General features: G+C 37.8%; 2 protein-coding genes across 3 annotated transcripts in view; one reads left to right on the top strand and one right to left on the bottom strand.

Moving 5' to 3' along the window:
- LOC116592991 (uncharacterized protein C3orf20 homolog) overlaps positions 1-5,724 on the bottom strand; it is a 128,979-nt gene extending 123,255 nt beyond the window's left edge. Inside the window, exon 1 of the mRNA XM_032346733.1 lies at positions 5,530-5,724. The gene's annotated coding sequence lies outside the window, so the exon portion shown is untranslated. The remainder of the gene's footprint in view (positions 1-5,529) is intronic.
- An 86-nt stretch (positions 5,725-5,810) lies between these two features.
- Positions 5,811-21,070, top strand: part of METAP2 (methionyl aminopeptidase 2) — a 29,862-nt gene continuing 14,602 nt past the window's right edge. The window contains exons 1-4 of one of the 2 annotated variants that reach the window (XM_032346746.1): positions 5,811-6,055; positions 7,834-7,938; positions 14,710-14,775; positions 18,454-18,556. In XM_032346746.1, coding sequence (XP_032202637.1) covers positions 5,905-6,055; positions 7,834-7,938; positions 14,710-14,775; positions 18,454-18,556 — 425 coding nt within the window. In that variant the 5' untranslated portion in view covers positions 5,811-5,904. Of the gene's footprint in view, positions 6,056-7,830; positions 7,939-14,709; positions 14,776-18,453; positions 18,557-21,070 lie in introns of both variants that reach the window. The other variant, XM_032346745.1, reaches the window with a different exon arrangement.

The raw sequence follows: 21,070 nt of genomic DNA, 5'->3' as shown, positions 1-21,070 counted from the left end.
AATAGAGAATTGGACACTATGAAAAAGCAAAATGGAAATTCTAGAACTGAAAAATATAGTATCTGAAATGAAAATTAACTGGATAAGCAATGGAAACCATCCAAACTGAAGCAAAAGGGAAAAAATAAAAATAAAAAACAAAGCAAAGTCAACCAAACCTCAGTAACTGTAAGACAATATCAAGTTGTCTGATGTAATGTCTGGTGAGGTCCAGCTTCCTGGTTTATAGATGCCTGAACCCTCATATGTGGAAAAGGCAAGGGATCTTTTAGGAGCCTCTTTTTGTAAAAATACATAAGGGCTCTCTTCTCATGACCTAAGCACCACCCAGAAGCTCCACCTTCAAATACCATCAGATTGGTATTGGTTAGTTTTCAACATATGAATTTTGGGGAGACACATTCAATCTATGGCATCATATAAACAAAAAAAAATCTGTGGGGTCCACCATAATTTTTCAAGTGTGAAAAATTATGTGAAAAATCTCCATATTACAACCTCACTCACAATATAGTCCGAGTTCAACTCAGCCTACCTCAACCTTTAACATCAAAATAACCCTCAACTTCTTTTTTTAAAAAAGTAGGGTCCATGCAGGGCATGAACTCATGCCCCTGAGATTAAGAGCTGAGCTGAGATCAAGAGTTGGGTGCTTCTACTGGGTATTTACCCTGAAGATACAAACGTAGTGATCCAAAGGGGCACGTGCACCCGAATGTTTATAGCAGCAATGTCTACAATAGCCAAACAATGGAAAGAACCTAGATGTCCATCAACAGATGAATGGATAAAGAAGATGTGGTATATATACACAATGGAATACTATGCAGCCATCAAAAGAAATGAAATCTTGCCATTTGCGACAACATGGATGGAACTAGAGCGTATCATGCTTAGCGAAGTAAGTCAAGCAGAGAAAGACAACTATCATATGATCTCCCTGATATGAGGAAGTGGTGATGCAACATGGGGGCTTAAGTGGGTAGGAGAAAAATAAATGAAACAAGACAGGATTGGGAGGGAGACAAACCATAAGTGACTCTTAATCTCACAAAACAAACTGAGGGTTGCTGGGGGGAGGGGGGTTGGGAAAAGGGAGGTAGGGTTATGGACATTGGGGAGGGTATGTGCTTTGGTGAGTGCTGTGAAGTGTGTAAACCTGGCGATTCACAGACCTGTACCCCTGGGGATAAAAATATATGTTTATTAAAAAAAAAAAAAAGAGTTGGGTGCTTAACCAACTAAGCCACCTAGGCACCCAACCCTCATTATTTAATAAGCAGTGGGGAAACATTATCAGGAGAGATGGGAAGAGGGAGCCTATGAATGGTACTGTTATTTGTCTCAAGTATATCATGCTGTTCTTATCTTTCTTTTATGAACTCTTAATATTGATTCCTATGTATCCCTGACTAATAAACACTTGAAGCTTCCATGTGGGTAATGATACTCATGACATGTTGGCCATAGGAATATTGCTTGCAACCATATAGGTCTTCCCCAAAGTCCACAGCCTTAATATATTCTACATAGAGAGTATGGGGAAGGTAAAGAAGTTCTATTATTAAGTATCTAACTATTCTCCAGTTACAAAAAGAACGTGTTGAAAAATAAAAGGTAACTTAGGATATTGTTGGACAGAAATAAAGTAGGGAAAGGATTATAGAAAAGCATGTGGCAAAGAGCCACTTTTAGGGGTGCCTTGGCGGTTCAGTCTGTTAAGTATCTGACTCTGGATTTTGGCTGAGGTCATGATCTCAGGGCTGTGAGAATGAGCCCCACATTGGGCTCTGCACTGGGCATGGAGCCTGCTTAAGATTCTCTCTCTCCCTTTCCTTCTGTCCCTCTCTCTTTAAAAAAAAAAAAAAGGAGGGGTGCCTGGGTGGCTCAGTGGGTTAAGCCTCTGCCTTCAGCTTAGGTCATGGTCTCAGGGTTCTGGGATCGAGCCCCGCAGTGGGCTCTCTGCTCAGCAGGGAACCTGCTTCCCCCTTTTTCTCTGCCCACCTCTCTGCCTACTTGTGATCTCTCTCTGTCAAATAAATAAATAAAGTCTTAAAAAAAAAAAAGCCCCATTTAATTTCAAGAAAGGCTCTCTCCAGGTGAACAAAAGTGGGAAGCACTTCAACAGTCATTGATAAAGTTGGTTTGGGATAAAAGATCTTTTGCTTCTTGAGCTGGTATTCAGGATAGTTCACCCCAGCCTCTTGTGAGGATCCCTTCTTGGTGCTTTCCAACAAAATTGCTCTCGCTAAAGTTATCAGTAGCCTCCTGATGGCTAAAATCAATGGCCTATCAGCAGCTGATAAAATTGACCAAAACTTTGTTCTGTAAAACTTTCTTCTCTCCTTATTTCCATGTGACTATTCTCTAAAGCATTTTCTCCTTCTTGTCCTATTATTCCTCTGTAGTTTTCTTTTTTTTTTTTTATTTCCAGCATAACAGTATTCATTATTTTTGCACCACACCCCATGCTCCATGCAATCCGTGCCCTCTATAATACCCACCACCTGGTACCCCAACCTCCCACCCCCCGTCCCTTCAAAACCCTCAGATTGTTTTTCAGAGTCCATAGTCTCTCATGGTTCACCTCCCCTTCCAATTTCCCCCAACTCCCTTCTCCACTCTAAGTCCCCATGTCCTCCATGCTATTTGTTATGCTCCACAAATAAGTGAAACCATATGATAATTGACTCTCTCTGCTTGACTTATTTCACTCAGCATAATCTCTTCCAGTCCCGTCCAGCAGAATTCCCCCTCTCATCGTAAGCAAACAAAATCCCTGAACGTTAGTGTCCTTCTGGGTTGTGTTGTTTGGGCCCTTTTCTTTTCTCCCTGAACTACCACATCCACAGCCTTCTACCATACACAAGTCCTAAAAACTCACATGTCTGTATCTTTGGACCCATATTTCTAACTGTCTACTAGATATCTTTGCCCGGATGCCCTGCAGACATCTCAAACTTAAAATGTCCAAAGCTTATCTTCCCCTCAAACTCCTACAAAACTTACTACTCCTCCTTTAGTCCCTATCTCAGGGAGTGGTACCACTATCCACCCAGGAACCCAAGCCAGAAACCTGGGTGTCATCCTCAACTCCTACTTCTCCACATTTAATGGACCACTAAGTTTTAATTCTAGGTTAACAATGTTTCTGCAATCCAACCTCTCCTCTCTAGCCCCCCAACATATAAGTTCTGATCATTACTGTTATCAATAGTAACATCTTAGCAAGTCTCCCCTACTGTGAGGCTCTGTCATTTCCAATTCTTTCTTTAAACTAGAGACCAGCGGACTTAAAAGATTTCACTGTTCAGAAAGGTTTAAAAAATGGTTTGATAATTAACAAAGTATGGCTTTTTAAAAAAAATTTTGTCGGGTCACAAAACCCAACATCATCTACTCTACAAGTACTTCAAAATAAAAAATAAGGCTGGGGCTAAAAATGTTCATTTTTAGGATCTAGATTTTCTCAGCAAAAAATTAAATTTTTAGACAATATAACAACTGTCATATTATAACAGGGCACCTGATGGCTTAGTCAGTAGAGCATATGACTCTTGATCTTGGGATTGTGAGTTCAAGCTCCACACTGGGTATAGAGATTACTTAAAAATAAAATATTATAAAAATGTTTTATTATAATTCATTGACTTTATAATTGGAAAAATACTTCCCTAAGGAAAATAATGTTTTTGTCTGCTAATCTAGCTAACCATCTGAGACAAAAATTACTTTATGTAGTTTTCTGGAAAAAATATAGGCTATGCTGGTATTTACATTTATTTTTTACTTAGATTCTTAGTTCTCTTAGATTCTTTGGTTTTCAACATTTTTCATTCCTTTGCCCTATTGAATTTCCTCTTGTAGAAGAAACCAAATGAGGAAAATAAGAAGTGTCATTTTAAGTACTTAAGTTACCTCAAACACTGAAGTGTCCTGGAAAATAATCATCCAGTAAATATCCATTACCATACTGTTAAGATATGCACTGTTTTTATACTAAAAGTTTTATTTTCTTGCCTCTTTTTCAAGAAAGGGGAAGTAGAGTACAATCCCTTTGCAACAAAGAAACTATGTTTTATCATTGCATTTTAGCATTTTTCTTTTACTGAAAAAATATTATTTTGACATTGAAAATTCTGTAGATCAACCTATATCTCCAGCATCCCTTTCTGAAAATTCATTTACCAATGCTACCGTTCTGTTTCTGTTCTCCAGGACCCTGTGTCTCCCAGACAGGGTCTGAGATAGTAGCCATAGTCCAAGTGTTCCCAGAATTTAGAGAGGAACTGCAAAGACTTACAACAAGCCTTGCAGGCATTTTTGATGTGGGATATTTTACTGTTAAGGTTGTTCAAAAGCTTCTGGCAGTAACTTTGCACCTGGAAAGGGTGAGAGCTTTGATTTCTCCTGAGCTTGAGGAGCCACATTCTTGCCCCTAGTATGAAGATCTTTCAGACTCTTAAAATCTCTCAGTTTTGTGATGGACGAGCTCAGAATAGGAAATAATTAATATATGACTTAAGGAAAGCATTACCACCTTATGTTATTCATATTTATTTACATGTCTGTCTCATTGAATCTGAAGTTTCTTGAAGGTACAGAGTTGTGCCGTTCCTTTTCTAATCATCCATCAAGAAAAATTACTTCAAGTCTACAATCAATCACTGATTTGTAAAATCAATTTACTGATTTGAAATTTCAATTGGGAAGGCAGAATACCGAATTATTAAACTTTTGGTGCCTGATGACCTGGGCTTAGATTCTGCTATTCACTTACTGCATGATCTGATGCAAGCTCACAAAACTTTCTGATTTCCTCAACTCGAAAGTGGATAAAACGAAATAAAGGACTTGGAGCTTTTAAAGTTCTATTTATATAATGAATATTTCCTGAGCTTCGACTAAGCTCTAGGGTGCTGGTAATAGAGTACAAAATACGCAGGGTTCCTGTTCTTACGGAGCTCAGGTAGTTGGGGAGACAGACATAAAACAATTTATCGAACCGATTACATTACAAATCGCCATGAAAAAAGGGTAACACTTCAACAAGAGGTCGTAAAAGGAGATTGAGATTACTGAGTAAGGAGTCTCAGAGCGAGTGGCATTTAAGCGGATATCTGAAGGATGAGGAGATTCATTTCCTCACCTCCTTCTCGCTCCTCAGCTCTCCTGAATCCGGCTTCCGTCTTTCTACCTAAGTAGTTCTTGCTAAAGTTATCACTGGCCTCCATGTTACTATATACAGCAGACCTTCCTCAGTCCTCTTACTTGACCTCCCAGCAGCACTCTGCAGTTAATCACTCCCTCCGTCTTCAGACGCGGTCTTCCCTTGCCTTCTCTAATAAGAAACCCGTCCTGACTGCCTCTTCAGTCTCTCCTGCAGGTTTTTCTCCTTAAGTGCCTGGACAGCCTCGCCGTGAACTGTAATTGTGAAAAACAACGCAATCCTTTTGAGTCATAAAAAAGGTGTACAAGCAAACACATTTTTGGGGGGCTTCTCTTCGCTTCCGGTACGCTTCATATTACCGCGAATATAAAACTTTTCCGTTCCAGCAGACACGCCCTTCCCTCTTGCGCGCTGGACCTGGCCACAGGGCAAAGAACAGGTATTCAACTTGACCCAACGCCGACACATTGGCCCGGGAAACGCCCAACGCGCGGGACAAAAAAGGGCTTTCGGTCCAGCTCCGCCGGCGCTTAGAAACTACACCTGAGCGACTCTTTCAAGTATAGTCCCGCGCTCTTTCGCGCTCGAGCTACGCAGATGAGTCCTCCGACATCCCAGCATTCCCTGCTCTCCAACCATCGAGAGCAGCTTCCGGCGTCGCTGGTGTGGGTGGGTGAAGAAGGAGCGGGCCCTCGCCGCTCTGTCTCACTCTCTCTCGCGCTCTCTCGGGCAATATGGCGGGCGTGGAGGAGGCAGCGTCCTCCGGGAGCCACCTGAATGGCGACTTGGATCCAGACGACAGAGAAGAAGGAGCGGCCTCTACAGCTGAGGAAGCAGCCAAGAAAAAAAGACGGAAGAAGAAGAAGAGTAAAGGGGCTGCCACAGGTAAAGGGGGTTTTATGTGTTTCCAGTCGCCGCCGGGGATGGTTGAACGGCTCGGCCCAGGCCCGGCGGGGGTGACAGAAAGTGAGGACTCGAACACTGCTCTGGACTGATTCCCAGGACAGAGCGTGTGTCAAAACCAGGTTACGATTTCTAGTGTGAGGAAAAGGCAGCTTCTCTTTCTGTGGAACTAGGGAGCTGTTGGGGTGGGGTGAATAGGGTGCCTCAGCTGGTCGTGAGGTTCTGGGGTTGCTGGGCCTGAGCCCTTAGACGTGCCAGAACTCAGCTCCCACACAGATCGTGCAGCGGACTCGAAGCTGCGCACACGGCTCAGTCCTGTCACCCTTCTGGCGGTTTGCCCTCCTCAAAAATCTAGTTCTGACCCCACACGGTCGCCTCTTTGCTGAAGGTCTCTGGAACATACTTTCAAGGATGGGGGTGGAGTGGGCAAGTCTCAGTGCCCTGGCCGCACCTCCCCCCACCTCCCGGGTTTACAGAGGAATTTTTGTTGCCGGCTGCGCTTTTAGGTGTGTGTATATGTGTGTGTGCCCACGCGGTCATGTCACCGAGGAGTAATTGCAGAATATGTGGTAATGTTGCCAATTTTCACCTGCCTGAACCATAGCATCGTCAAGCTTCAGGGTTTTCAGGCCTGAATTGTGATGCCATTTGCAGGTAGTTCGGATAGAATATTCTATAGACTGGAATGGAACTTCTCTAAATCCACTGGTAAGGCAAGGAAAACAGCTGAAAGTTTACACTTGGATTCCATTATGCGTTAGGAGCTTAAATGTTTTATTTTAAGAAGTCCGTGTTTTTTTGTTGTACGTGGTCCTTCGTTTTAGGAAAACAATGTTTGTGCCTGTTTTTAAAATCAGTCACACGAGGATTGATAGACAGATGGAGAGGATTGAGAGACAGATGGAGAAGCCATAAGTGATGAAGGTGAAGATGAGAGAGGTTGGAAAGGGTTAATATATATCTTTCTGAAATTTTTATTAAATGGAAGTTGAAAAGGGAAAGTTGTTGGTGCTGGGACCCTTCCAGAGAAAATTTAATCCCAGGACATAGTCTGGTGGCTGTTCCTGGCTTTCAGATGAAATCTGAACTCTTCAGTTTTTCCATTCAGATGCCCCTAATATTTAACATTTTTATCTCTCAACATGAATCCTCTGCTGTAGCCAGAATATCACTTTAGTATGTGCTAACTCGTAATACTATTTCGTTCTACACATATCTATTGCTACTACAGCGAGATTGTATTCACTTGGGGGGGGGGCTGGTCTTGTGCTTAGCTATTCAGAAATTTTGGTTTTTAGCAATGGAATTATCTTTTCAATTTATTTTGATTTTTCCTAGCCTAGCTTGATGACTGACTTCTCATGAAAACTTGAAGTTCCCAGTGTTCCGTAGAAATCTCCTCTAAGACCTTCAGCATTTATTACCTATCTCAATTACCTGTTTTAAATAAAGTGTTTGTTGTAGTAGTCTAATTGTTAAGTACTTTTAACAATTGGATAGGGACCAATGCACATTTTTGTTTATCCTTTAGTTGCTAGCACAGAGAAAATATAGATATTTTGTTGAAAGGACAAAGCTACTTAGATGTGGGGGGTTTTGTCATTAAGGAATTCTGTAATGTTCACAATAATGTTTCTGTGTTTGTTTCCCAAATACTTATCAGGCAGGAAAGGACTTGTGTGTTCTCCAGGATCCTTAGAACATATTCTGATTGGAAACTATCTTTTTTAGATTTGATTTATATTATATTTGATCAGCAGGGCAACAGGAACCTGATAAAGAATCAGGAGCCTCAGTTGATGAGGTAGCAAGACAATTGGAAAGACAAGCATTGGAAGAGAAAGAAAGAGATGATGACGATGAAGGTAAATGGTAAATTTGATATTTGTGGTTGGAAAAGCAAGAAGATATGACATTCTTTAAACATAATGTATTTGTCCATATGGTTTATGGTTCTCTGATGTTTTAATGAACATTAAAGCCTCAGTGTCACAGATAAAAAGGGAAAGGTATTAACAATTCTTAAAAAGTTGGATAAGTTGAATGACTGCTCCAATTACACAGATCTCAACTTTTTAAAAATGTACTTGGCAAAATGCCAAGTAGGGGGTATTAAGATGATAATGAAGGACTGCTGGAGGACACGGATGGCTCAGTTAGTTAAGTGTCTGCCTTTGGCGAGGATCGTGATCCTAGGGTCCTGTGATCTAGCCCCCTGTCCATCTACTCCCTGCTCAGCGGGGAGCCTGCTTCTCCTGCTCCCTGTGCTGCCGCCCCTACTTGTGCTCTCTCACTTTCACTCTCTCTCAAATAAAGATAAGAAAGAAAATCCTTAAAAAAAAGAAGAAGAAGAAATTGAAGGACTGTTTAACATTTATTGAACAACTAATATGTACAGGGTACTGTCCTAGGATACTTTCACATGTGTTCTCATTTTACTTTTCAAAACCTAGCAAAGTAGGTACTCTTCTCAGGAAGTGATGGTTATTATGTCATTTACCCAGTGTGACACAACTGCTATGTGTAGAGTGGAGTCATGGTTTTGAACCTAGAACCTGATTTCAGGTCTGTTCCTTTCACTCTGTATGAAAGCCCCCTCACTTTATTCTCAAGGAGTATATTGGAGTCCTTCTGAACTCTATTATAAATTCCCTGACCTCTAGCCTCTTATAGTATGTTGGTCCTGTAAGATTTCAAAGATAGTAATTCTTGAAATTCTAGAAATTGATGCTATCAGTAAGACAGTGGAGGTAATATTTGCTATCTCTTCTACAGCCTCTTTAGGTAGAGGGGGAGATGGAGCTTTCCCATTCTCAATTATCTACTGTTGTGACCTATTGCTCTTCCTTAAGCATTGTCAACTTGGGCTTGTGTCTTCCAAGCCTTAGCAGAAAACACCTGCTGTACTTTGTCATGTTAGGATAATGCAGAGTAGATATTTCTCCTTCAGAAACATAAGCTCTCTGCTTTCAAGGAACTTAGAGTCAAAATTTGATGGAAAAGGTGCCAAGGTTCAAGAGAATAGTTAGCTTTTCCTTAAGCAAACCACTTGTCCATTTTACCTTGGGTTGTGTTTCAATTTATGAACATATTTTGAGCTCTTAGCAAGAAAGGGGCTTGTAATTTCAAGGTTATAAAATAGATTGCTATAGACCTACTGTGTAGAGTATCACAGTGTTAATCTTGAAGAGTGTTCCTTGTTCCATTGCTTTTCTACAAAGTTGTACAAATCTCTTGACATTGAAGGAGAAACTTTTGTCAGATTGGAAATCGTTTTAACGTCATTTTAAAGATGATTTTAGAACTATTGTTTTTCTCCAATAGAGTTACTTTCCTAATTCACTTCAAAAATCAGTATCAGTCAGTACTACTAATCTGTTGTGAGAGTTCTTTAAGAAGATGGAAAGTTAGTATTTCAGAATCTTTGTTCTAAAACAAAACAAAGAGGGGCTAAGTGGAATTGCAGGCTGAATGCTGAACAAAGGCTCTTTGGAAGGAATGGGACTTGTATAATGCCAAACAGAAGAGACCACTTTGGGCCAGGACAGTGCTGAGAATGGATTCAAAGTGTATTGATAGTGCATTACTGGCCATATGAGATGATTTGTTGAGGGCGCCTTGGAGCATTTTTAAAAGAAAGTTATAGGGGTGCCTGGCTGGCTCAGTTGGTAGAGCATATGACTCTTGATATAGAGTCAGATTGTTGATCTCAGGGTCAGGAGTTCATGTCCCACATTGGGCATAAAGTTTACTTAAAAAATATTGTTTAAAAAAAGAGAAGAATGTTATAAAAAATAATTTAGTCCTCATGTATATGCAGTGTTGTTAGGAAAAAGGAAACATCCAGGAAAGGCTTGGAGATCATTTTGGAGGGCACTTAACAGCCCAGGCATATGGTAATGATTATTTAAATTGGTGGGAAGGCAGTTGGGTGACTCAGTTGGTTAAGCTTCCAACTCATGATTTCAGCTCAGGTCATGATCTCAGCGTCCTGAGATTGAGCCCCATTTCAGGCTTTGCCTCTCCCTCCCCCCACTCTTGCGCACGCCTGCACTTGCGCGCATGCTCTCTCTCTCTGAAGTAAATAAATATCTTTAAATGGGTGGGCATAAATGAGCATGGAAGGGAAGAATTCAGTGGAATAGTGGTTGTGGAAGCAGAATTCAGAGGACTTTTAAAAGACTTTGAATCAGGGGCTCCTGGGTGGCTCAGTGGGTTAAAGCCGTTGCCTTCTGCTCAGGTCATGATCCCAGGGTCCTGGGATCAAGTCTTCTTTGGGCTCTCTGCTCAGCAGGGAGCATGCTTCCCCCTCTCTCTTTCTGCCTGCCTCTCTGCCTACTTGTGATCTCTTTCTTTCAAATAAAAAAATCTTAAAAAAAAAAAAAAGACTTTAAATCAGGGGAGAAGGAAGGAGAGGCATAGATGGACTCTAGAGGTTTGAATTGGTGACAAAATATTGGTGCCGTTCACTGAAATTGTGAAGTAGGGAGAGTGGATTAAGAGATTGAGGGTGGGGAGTATAGACAAAAAAGAAAGTATTGAGTTAATTTTAAATGTGTTTAATTTGAAACTGGAGTATTGGTATGAAAAGTTAATCCTGTGGGCATTTGGCAATGTGCTAGAAGTAATTCAGTGAAGTTTTAAGTCAGATTTATTAAGGTACATATATTGCCCAGGACTATATTCACTATTTTCAAAAAATAGACTTTATGTTTTAGAACAGTTTTACTTAGGTTCTCAGCAATATTAAGCAAAAGGTGCAGAGATTTCCTGTATACTCCCTACCACCATACATGTAAAGCCTCTCGCATTTTCAACATCCCCCACTGGAGTGGTGCATTTGTGACAATGGATGAACATACATTTGACACATCATCATTATGCCAAGTCCATCGTTTATATAGATTTACTCACGATACTGTATATTCTATATATTCACCTTTTATAAGTCTGTAGTTTGGTAAGTTTTTACAAAGATGCATTTGTGTAACCACAACCAAGATATAGACCATTTTCATTTAACATTTCCATCTCCACAAAAAAGTTCCCTTTCACCCTTTTGTAGTCCATTCTCTTGCTCCACCCCCTGGTCCCTCACAACCATTGATACATTTTCTGTTATGTAGTTTTTTCTACAGTGTCCTATAAATGGAATTATTATAGCGTGCAGCTTTATTTGGCTTGTTTGTCTTAGCATGATACTTTGGAGAGTCATCCAGTTGCATATGCATCAGTAATAATTCATTACACATTTTATTGCAAGTAGTATTCCAGATTTGTTTATCCACTTACTAGTTGATGGATATTCAGGTTGTTTCTGGTTTTTGCGTTATGCATACAAGTCTTTGTGTGGACATAGGTTTTCATTTCTCCTGGGTGGGTACCTAGAAGTAGGATTGCTGGTCATATGGGAAGTCTATGTTTAATCTTATTAGAAACTATCAAACTGTTGTTCAAAGTAGCTTTATCATTTTGCTTTCCTGTCCACACTGGTTGAGAATTCCAGGTCCTTTGTATCTCTTAAGCACTTGGTATTGTTAATTTTTTTTTTAAAAAGATTTTATTTATTTATTTGATAGAGATCACAAGTAGGCAAAGAGGCTGGCAGGGTGGAGGATGCAGGGGGAGCAGGCTACCCGCTGAGCAGAGAGCCCGATGTGGGGCTTGATCCCAGGACCCTGAGTTCATAACCTGAACCAAAGGCAGATGCTTAACTAACCGAGTCACCCAGGGACTGGTTATACATCCTGAAGCATTTGTTTCAGGTTGAGTCTAATGTATGTAGCAGTATGCTAGGCACTGAATATTATTCTAGAATAAAGACTATCTTGTTTTGCTTTTCTGTCCTTATTACTTGGCACTTAAGAACTCTGTAAACATTTATTGAATGAATGAAGGTTATTTACTTATTTTTTTAGAAGATTTTATTTATTTATTTGACAGAGAGATCACAATAAGGCAGAGAGGCAGGCAGAGAGAGAGGATGAAGCAGGCTCTCTGCTGAGCAGAGAGCCCGATGTGGGGCTTGATCCCAGGACCCTGAGATCACAACCTGAGCCAAAGGCAGAGGCTTAACCCACTGAGCCACCCAGGTGCCCCAAATGAATGAAGGTTATTTTAAAATTGCAGTGTAGAATATGTGAATTAGATTATGACACATGAGGAAATTGCAAGTTGTGTTTTGGGCTTTTGAATCTAGAAACCAATAATGAGTAAGTCAGCCATATTTGTGTTTCTGCTGTGTTCCTATGTTTCCTGTACCCAATTCCATAAGACTGACCATAAATTGCAACTTTGTGATTTATCTGGCTGGCTCAGTTGATAGAGCATGCAACTCTTATATCAGGATTGTGAGTTCACCTCCACATTGGATGTAGAGATTACTTAAAAATAAAAAAGAAAATCTTTGAATTAAAAAAAAAAAGGTGTCTCGGTAGCACAGTGGGTTGAGTTACCAGCTGTTGATTTTGGCCCAGGTCAAAATCTTAGGGTCGGGAGAGGGAGCCCTGCATTGGGCTCTGTGCTGAATGTGGAGCCTGCTTGGGATTCTCTCCCTCTCTCTCAAAATAATAATAATAATAATAAAAGAAATTGCAATTTCATAAGTAAGAAATTGTCAAATATTGGCAATTTTCTATCAGTCCATTAAAGCCCTATCTCATGTTACCTCCATCTTTACTAAATTGCTGTTTCCTATTTATCATTTAGGTGAAAAAAACCAGGATAAAATAAACTAAAAGAACATTTGTTGAGAAGAGTATTTATCACATGCTTAGTTAGCCCTGTGTCTTAATTTAGGAAATGGTATGTAATCTTTAAGGAGCTCACAGACAAGTAGGGGTCATAGTAAGCCCCTAATCATTTTTCAAAAAGAAAAAAAAGGTTACAGTTTTGTGTGATAATTATAATAGAATATAGTGGTGAGAAGATTTCTTTTATGGCTCCTGCTTATCTGGGAGTAAAAAGGGAGGAGCTCTTGGAGCAGAAAATGTAAGCAGTCATTTGACATTGTTTTATGGGTGTGGATTTCATGATTTAAAATTGCTGATGCAAGCGGTGAGTTACTGGCACAATGTGAAACATTTAAAATGCTATATGGTGAACATCCTATTAAACTGTCAACGTCTAATTGTCTGCCACAGCTTCCTTTTCATCCTTATTTCATAGCAGTATGATTTGTGGATAGGTTGGTGTGCTTCATGATGAAATTTATTGAGCAGTGTTTTTAGAAATTCAGACACTTCAGTGTTTTGATACCTTTATTTAAAATGTTTTAAGTCACTATTAATCTTGGCCATAATACCATTCTTGATCTTTTCTCCAAGTTCAGGAGTATGGTATGGACTTCTTAAAAGATAGTTACAAAAACTGCCGGGGGGGTGGGGGTGCCTGGGTGGCTCAGTGGGTTAACGTCTCTGCCTTTGGCTCAGGTCATGGTCCCAGGGCCCTGGGATCGAGACCCGCATCAGGCTCTCTGCTCAGCAGGGAGCCCGCTTCCCTCTCTCTCTGCCTGCCTCTCTGCCTACTTGTGATCTCTGTCAAATAAATTTTAAAAATCTTAAGAAAAAAGAAAAAGAAAGAAAAGAAAAGTGACAGGGGCACCTGAGTGGCTCAGTTAAGCATCTGACTTCGGTTCAGGTCATGGTCTCAGGGTCCTGGGATCGATCCCCACGTCTGGCTCCATGCTCAGTGGGGAGTCTGTCCTTCACCCTCTGTCCTTCCCCCACTCATGCTCTCTTTTCTCACTCAAATAAATAAATAGAATCTTTAAAAAGCAACCAAGAAACCCTTACAGGCAGATACTGGCAGTTTTGGATGCTCTTTGGTCAACTTTGGCTTGAATTCATGACCCTGAGATCAAGACCTGAGCTGAGATCAAGAGTTGGACACTTAACCGATTGAGTCACCCAGGTGCCCCTTGCAAGCAATTTTTTGAAATAGTTCTTAATAATCCCCATTTTGGGGCATCAGGTTCTACTGTGAACCTAGGAAAAGTATATATGCCCTCTGATTTTTTCATATAATTTGATCCAGAAGGAGAACTTTCTTTCTCTAATAGTAGCTATGCAGGAAAAGGTATTTTAAAATATGACACCCCAAATACTCCTCCCTGGATTAGTATCAGGTGATATATTCTTGGTCTGGTTCTGCCATTTACTAATTGGGATTTTCTTGGACATGTCCCTTAAACATTCCTTGTTTTATTTCATAAAATTGATTTGAGAATCACATGAGGTCATGAAATACAAGTGTTGAACCACAAAGTGTATGTAGGCAAACTAGTATTTTAGGTAAAGTCACACAGTCATTATTATTGGTATTAAACTAACACTAGCTCTTCTAGCTTTTGAAAAAGACTGCTAATGCATTTTTTATTCTTAAGAGTATCTTATTCAAAGTTCTTTAATTAGATTAAGTCAAGTAAAGTTTCCTTAGTGCTTTTGGTTACACAAGTCAAATTCTTATACATTAGCAGTATTCAGAATTCTTTTCTAAGAATATTGGGTCAGTTTTATTATATCTTGTTTAAGATGCTTTGTGTGTGTGTGTGTGTGTGTACTTGTCTGCTTGCGCTTGCTTTGTTCCTCTGCTTATGAGGTTTAAATAAATATGTACTTGTAATGCTTTTTTCCTAGATGGAGATGGGGATGGAGATGGAGCAGCTGGAAAGAAGAAGAAAAAGAAGAAGAAGAAGAGAGGACGTTAGTGTCTTAAGTTGATCTTAACTGACAAATAAAAAGTAGCTATTAACCAGCAGGTTTGAATAGGTTTGAAATTGCATTAGATCCCATTGTGTGTCAAGGAACTAAATTTAGGCTTATTAGAGGTGGAATTTAGTGAAACTCACAACTGTTTTTTCATTTAACAATCTGTTGGCATTTTCTTTATCTTATTCCCTTATTGAGCTAAGGGATATTAATAATAAGTTGGTTGCATTTTACTACAATTTAGGAATGAAATTTATAATTTAAAACTTGAATAATACAAGTAGCAATTCTGTCAGGGATGAATAAAGTCATACTACTGTGCATAATAGGATAAACATAGTATGCAGTTCACCTGCCAGCTTTGAAATTATTACATTCTTGATAAATATTTAATGAAGAGTACCATTATTTAAAATTTGTATATATGGTTGAATTTTATTAATAACATTATACTATTTTGTATTCATTTAAAATATGATCCTGCTTGTGTTTTGTTTCTATAAACGGTAAACCAAACCTCTTCAGGGACCTGATATTCTATTAGGGAGACCAAGGGGAGATTGTATAGTCTTGGGGAATAAAGGTTGGGTTGAGAATCAGAGCAAGTTCTAATCTTGTGCCCTTTGGGGTATAGGGACCACTGAGTATCTGGTTATATCTTCTTTTAAATCTTTCAGGCTAAAATTTTATGAATCAGAATATTGGAGGCTTGACTCATTTTTATATCTATGTTAAGAGAAATATTTAAATGTTTTTTAAGAAAGCTTTTGGCTCTATCAGGAATTTTCCAACTGTGTCACCAGATGAGGATGGGATAGCCTTCTTTTTATTCAAGCATCTGTTTTCAGATCCTTCTAGTCATAGGATGTCAGTTCTGTCCCTAGCATAGTCTGTACTTAATGAGCACGGGTTACCCGTGTTTTAGGAATCTTCCAGTGATTGTAATGTCATATTCCTTCCGTTCAAAAATTGTTAAAAGTGTGCTTGTGAGACATGGTATTACCTGAGAATGGCTTGAGAGAGAACTGTTTCTCCCAATACTCTTATATTACTCCCTAATGAAGGTAAATAAGGGGCTATTTTGTATTTGCCCTTGGTAAAATTCCTCCACTGACAGATGTTTTAGTATGATGCCATCATTTTTTATTGTGCTTCCTCTGAGGATGTTGAACTTACTTTTCATTTTATTTCTTTATGAGTACTCTCAAGAGACAGCCTTTTGTCTGATCTTGGTATCAAGAATAATTGTGCTTTTCCTGAGTAATGTGCTTTATCTCATAAACATGACCCATGCATATTTTTAAGTATTGGCTCCTAGAGGGCTTAGAGTCAAATCTGTGGTTTTGTATTGGTGGTATTTCAGGTACTATTTTGTGTTCTTTCCATGTTTTGATTTTTGTTCTCTAATTTACTGTCTCTTATTTGTGTATTTTATATATCCTTGTAGGCTATCATAAATCACTTGTGGAATAAACCAAATAATATAATTATAGACTTCACTGCCCTCAATTTCCTCATCTCTAAAGTGAGAGAATTATACGTGATAGTTAATGGTAACTGCAGTACAGATTGTTATACATAGTTTTAGATAATACCTTGGACATAGTATATTACAGTTTTCACAGGTTACCCAGCATTTCATTTGGTTCTTCATTTTGTAGATGAGGAAACTGAGGCTTGGCACATCTAGCCATTTGTCCAAGTCACAGTTAATAAGTGGTTGAGGCTATACTTCAGTTCTCATATTTTGATTACAGATTTTTTTCTCTAATGATCATTTTGAGTTTTTTATTCTGTGTTAATAATTTATGGACATATAAAAGGCATCTTTATCAGAATTGTAGCTGAGATAAAGCTGAGGGCAGTGCAGTAGTACTTTGTTGATAAAACTCAAGCTTTCAAAAGATCAGGAAAACTGAGAAATAGGCAGGTATTAACAAGCTGAAATTTAATAGACCTATATAAAGTTAGTACAGGGTAATAAGGTCTAAGGATTTTGAGTGTTAGTATAATGTGAGCCAAAAAGCAGGGAGTCGTAACTATTTAATAGGTGTAGGATTTTTAGAATCAGTAGTATAGCCTTATATTAATTATACCTTATTTGGGCCATTTTAGTCAATTCTAATACCAACTTAAAAGGAACATTGACAGTTTCGGGGTTGGCAAATAGAGGTGAAAGTGTTAAGAACCATATCCCTTAAAGTGATTTCTCATCATACAGAGGAAGGAATCAGTAGAAATTAAAAATAATTTAATTAAAAATTATTAAATTATTTATGAAAATAATTTAATAAAATTATTAAAAATAATTTTAATAATTAAAAATTAAAAATTTAAAAAATTTTTTTCAACTGTGAAGAATAAAGCTAGAACTAACAGATGAAAGTAACAGGGAGAGAGAAGTGTAGGAAGAGCTTTCTAATAGAGTTCTTTCAAAATAAATGGATTTTCACTTCAGAGATAGATTGTCTGCATTGTTGGGAGCACACTGCCATATATCAGGAGTATTATGCGATTCCCGGATTTAAGTGTAAAGCAAAATTAGGTGAGCTCTAAGATCTTTTTTTATTTTAAATTCTAATGTTTCCTCTTAGGAGGAACCTTAAAGCGTTTCCCAAGTTTATGTGCCCATAGAACACTTTTAAACATTATGTAAAGTCAAAAACATTTGGTGCTCATGAGGTACTGAGTGTTTGAATTAAAAGAACGGACCAAAATATGGTTCCATGGGTAAATGATGTGACTCAATAAATGGTTATACTTTTATTTATATAGTTCTTTTTCCCCCATTGCAGAAAAAAGAGAGCAAAATGGTGTTAAACTTTAAGACACACAAAATCCATAAGGCCAGTTACAGTCAAAAGGACACCACATATTTCACCTCAGTAGTTGAAGTGCTACAGAAATGCATCAAGTGTCCAATATCACTGTATAAATTAATAGACTTCCTGGCATTTTTTGGGAACAGCATTCATTACTAAAAGGCAGTTCTTTATATAGTAGGAATTCTATAACTGGTTCTGTGTATTTAAAAAATTTTTAAGGCAAATCTCCAGATATTTTTAAAAATCATCTTGGAATACTGGTGTCTTTTAGAATATAGTTTGGGAAATAATGTCCTTAAAATGTATGCTAAGGACTATAACTTTTTTTAAGTATCTGGAAATTTGTATATGGATACCTAAATTCTTTTAGCACTGGGTATGTATACTCTTAACTTTTATACCTAATATACCCTTGAAATAAGTTCTTCACTTATTAATATGTAATAGCGTTATATTTTTACCTCATTGTTGTAGGGTTTCTTTCATACTTTCTTGTTTCCTCTTTGATTTATTTGTGAAAACCAGCCTCTATATGCTATTCTACTTCTGGTGTAGTAAATGAAGACAAAAATACTAGAAACGTACTTTCTGCCAAGACATGTACTGTTTAAATACATAGTGGAATTCTAAGGAGTTGAATATTTCTATTCCCAAGCAACAGTAAATTGGAGAGGAGGTGGCCAGCATGGTGAAATATCTTCTGTTTTTAACTATAAGGCTATAATAGCAAGAAGGTTCCTTAAAATTAGGACATACAGCAGCCATTAGGAACTGAGAAAAAATGTAATGATAACTGCTTAATTTTATTTTTAACTACAGAAGTTAATGTTTTATTTGTATCTCACAGCAAAAGTTCAAACAGACCCTCCCTCAGTTCCAATATGTGACCTGTATCCTAACGGTGTATTTCCCAAAGGACAAGAATGCGAGTACCCACCCACACAAGATGGGTAAGAATCATAAGATAACTTCCAGTTTGACTTTTGAAAGGTGTAGTTTAGCAATAAAGCCGATTTGATTTTTCTCAGAACTTTGCTCCACTACCTTAATAAAAGCTTTGTGAATTGTTATAGAAAATACAGTAGAAGCCGTCTTATCCAAAATGATTGGGACCAGTAGTAGTTCAGTTAATCAAAAAAGTATGTTAAGGTGGGGATCACAAAACTAAAAAATCTTTATTGATAAAAGTTAACTTAAACATTTGTTTTTCATCAATCTCAGTATTAGAACATGGATTTGTATTGTACTCCACTTTTTTCTTCCCATAAGCTATATCCATAACATATTGTCTGTAAATGTAATCCATTTTGAGCTTCCATGAGGAATACAAGCTGAGTAATCTGAGGGCTGATACTGGATATGTACATTTTTTTCCTCAAACCATTTGCAGCTGCGCTTAATTTGACAGAGGTATTTTTTGGTGACTTCCTTTTATTGAGATTTTTCTGAGTAGTCAATTTAGTTTCATTGGAAAAATTCCTTTTATGTACTATATAACTAAATTACATAATTATAGTAACAAGTACAGATGACTTACACTGGTTTGCAGATGCATCACCTGATGGTTGAAAGTGTTTTGAAAGGATACATTTCACCTGGTCAGCAGACACTCAGTGGCATTACGCTGACTGGTTAAGAACATAGAAGCTGGGATTCATTTGAATCCCAGCTCTAACACTTATTAGCTTTGTGACTTGGGCAAGTAATTTATCATGTCTTTCCTTTTATTTCTTCGTCTATAAAATGAGCACTTCATAGGATTGTGAGGAATAATAATATATGTAAAGCACTTAGGAGAGTAACAGACACATAGTAAACATGACGTGTTAGCTGCTGCTGTTATTATTATTCAGAACAGGAACCTGTCAGCCCCTCATATTCAGCATACAGTGGGCATTGGTTAGTATACTTTTACAGAGAGAATCAAGAGCATCAGTTAATCCAGTGGTTGCAATAGTTGGTTAAGAAAGCTTCTACTGTAGCCTTGTTTCATTGACCTGTAAAGACATCATTGTTTTTCTTTAAACTTCAGGAAAGAACATGATGTTACATTTTAATCCCCCTCCTTCATTCCTAGTACTTTCAGTGAATAAGTATAAAGTTCTGAAATTTTGTGTCATGAGCATCTTTTCTTTGAATTCGAATTCATCAGTCACTATTCCTGTCTTAAAGTGTCTGTTTTTGAAATTTCACAGACATATAATTTCACATTAATTAAATTTTCACAGTACACATAATCACATTTATTTTTAAAGACAGTCTTTTTGTTTTATTCATTTATTCTTGCTTGTTCCCTCTTCCTTCCCTTCTTTCCAGACCCATGTAACCACCTAGCAGGTAACCCTCCATATTTTTATACACTTAACATATGTGTACATCTATGTCCATTTATGTAAAGGGGCTCTTTTGGTCTTGTTTTCCAAAATGGAATCATAGGCACACTTTCCTCACCTTTTCTCCTTCAGGACTATCTCTTAGAAAGCCCTCCAACTCAGTCAGAATAGCAGGTATTCCTTTGAATGGCTTCATAATATTCTGTAGTGTGGCTGTGCCGTACTTTATTCCACCGTTTTCTAATTGATCAGCCTTCATTCTGTCTCTGTTTTTTGCAATACTACAAACCATTCTGTAATAAATATTTCTAAGAATATACACGTGTGTGTGTGTATTATCTCCTTATGTTATGGCAGTTTTATTATGGAATAGTTTTCCAGGAGTGGAATTGCGGTATCAAAGAATATATTAATACTTTAGTTTATGATTCCCAGACTAATAATTTTGAGCATTTTTTTATTGTTGGCTTTGTTCTTTTGCTGTTCTAAAAGTTTTAAAATTTTGTATACAGTGCATGTTTATATTTTATATTCCTGGGTTTGTAGCAGTCTCTTAGATTTTTTTTTCAAACTCTCAATCTCTTTTATTACATCTTCAGTTAGTCTAGAGTTTTTTTGGGTAGGATTGGGAGTGCCAATTTTATTTTCTTTCAAATAGCCAATTGTGCTAAAATAGTTTATTAAATAATTTATTCTCCTGAATTGAATGACCACCTTTGCCATATACTATATTCTCATATAATGGAACTATATTTTCATAATCAACCAATTTCAATTATTCTGATCTATTTGTGTATTCTTATGCTAGTACTATTTGGATCTGATTATCAACAACTTTATAATATATATGGATAATTTGATAAGGCAAGTCTTCCTCTGCCCCACACAACAAATACAATTCCTTTTTATATTTAGCTATTCTGTCTTATAGTCTTAACACACATACCCATAGAAATTGCTTTCTTTAGAATTCTAGTCAGAATTGCATTTATGTATTTGTTTAGAAAATTGACAATTGTGTCACATTGTCTTACCCATTGTCCTAGTATGTTTTTTCACTTATCTGATTTATTTTCAGGTGGGTATGTTCATTTTTTGTTAAATTTTGTTAAATTTATTCTTAAATGTTTT

This window comes from Mustela erminea, chromosome 6, assembly GCF_009829155.1.
Source record: "Mustela erminea isolate mMusErm1 chromosome 6, mMusErm1.Pri, whole genome shotgun sequence".
Lineage (NCBI taxonomy): Eukaryota > Metazoa > Chordata > Mammalia > Carnivora > Mustelidae > Mustela > Mustela erminea.
The sequence above is the reverse complement of the archived record's forward strand: the minus strand, read 5'-3'. Positions and strand labels throughout refer to the sequence as shown.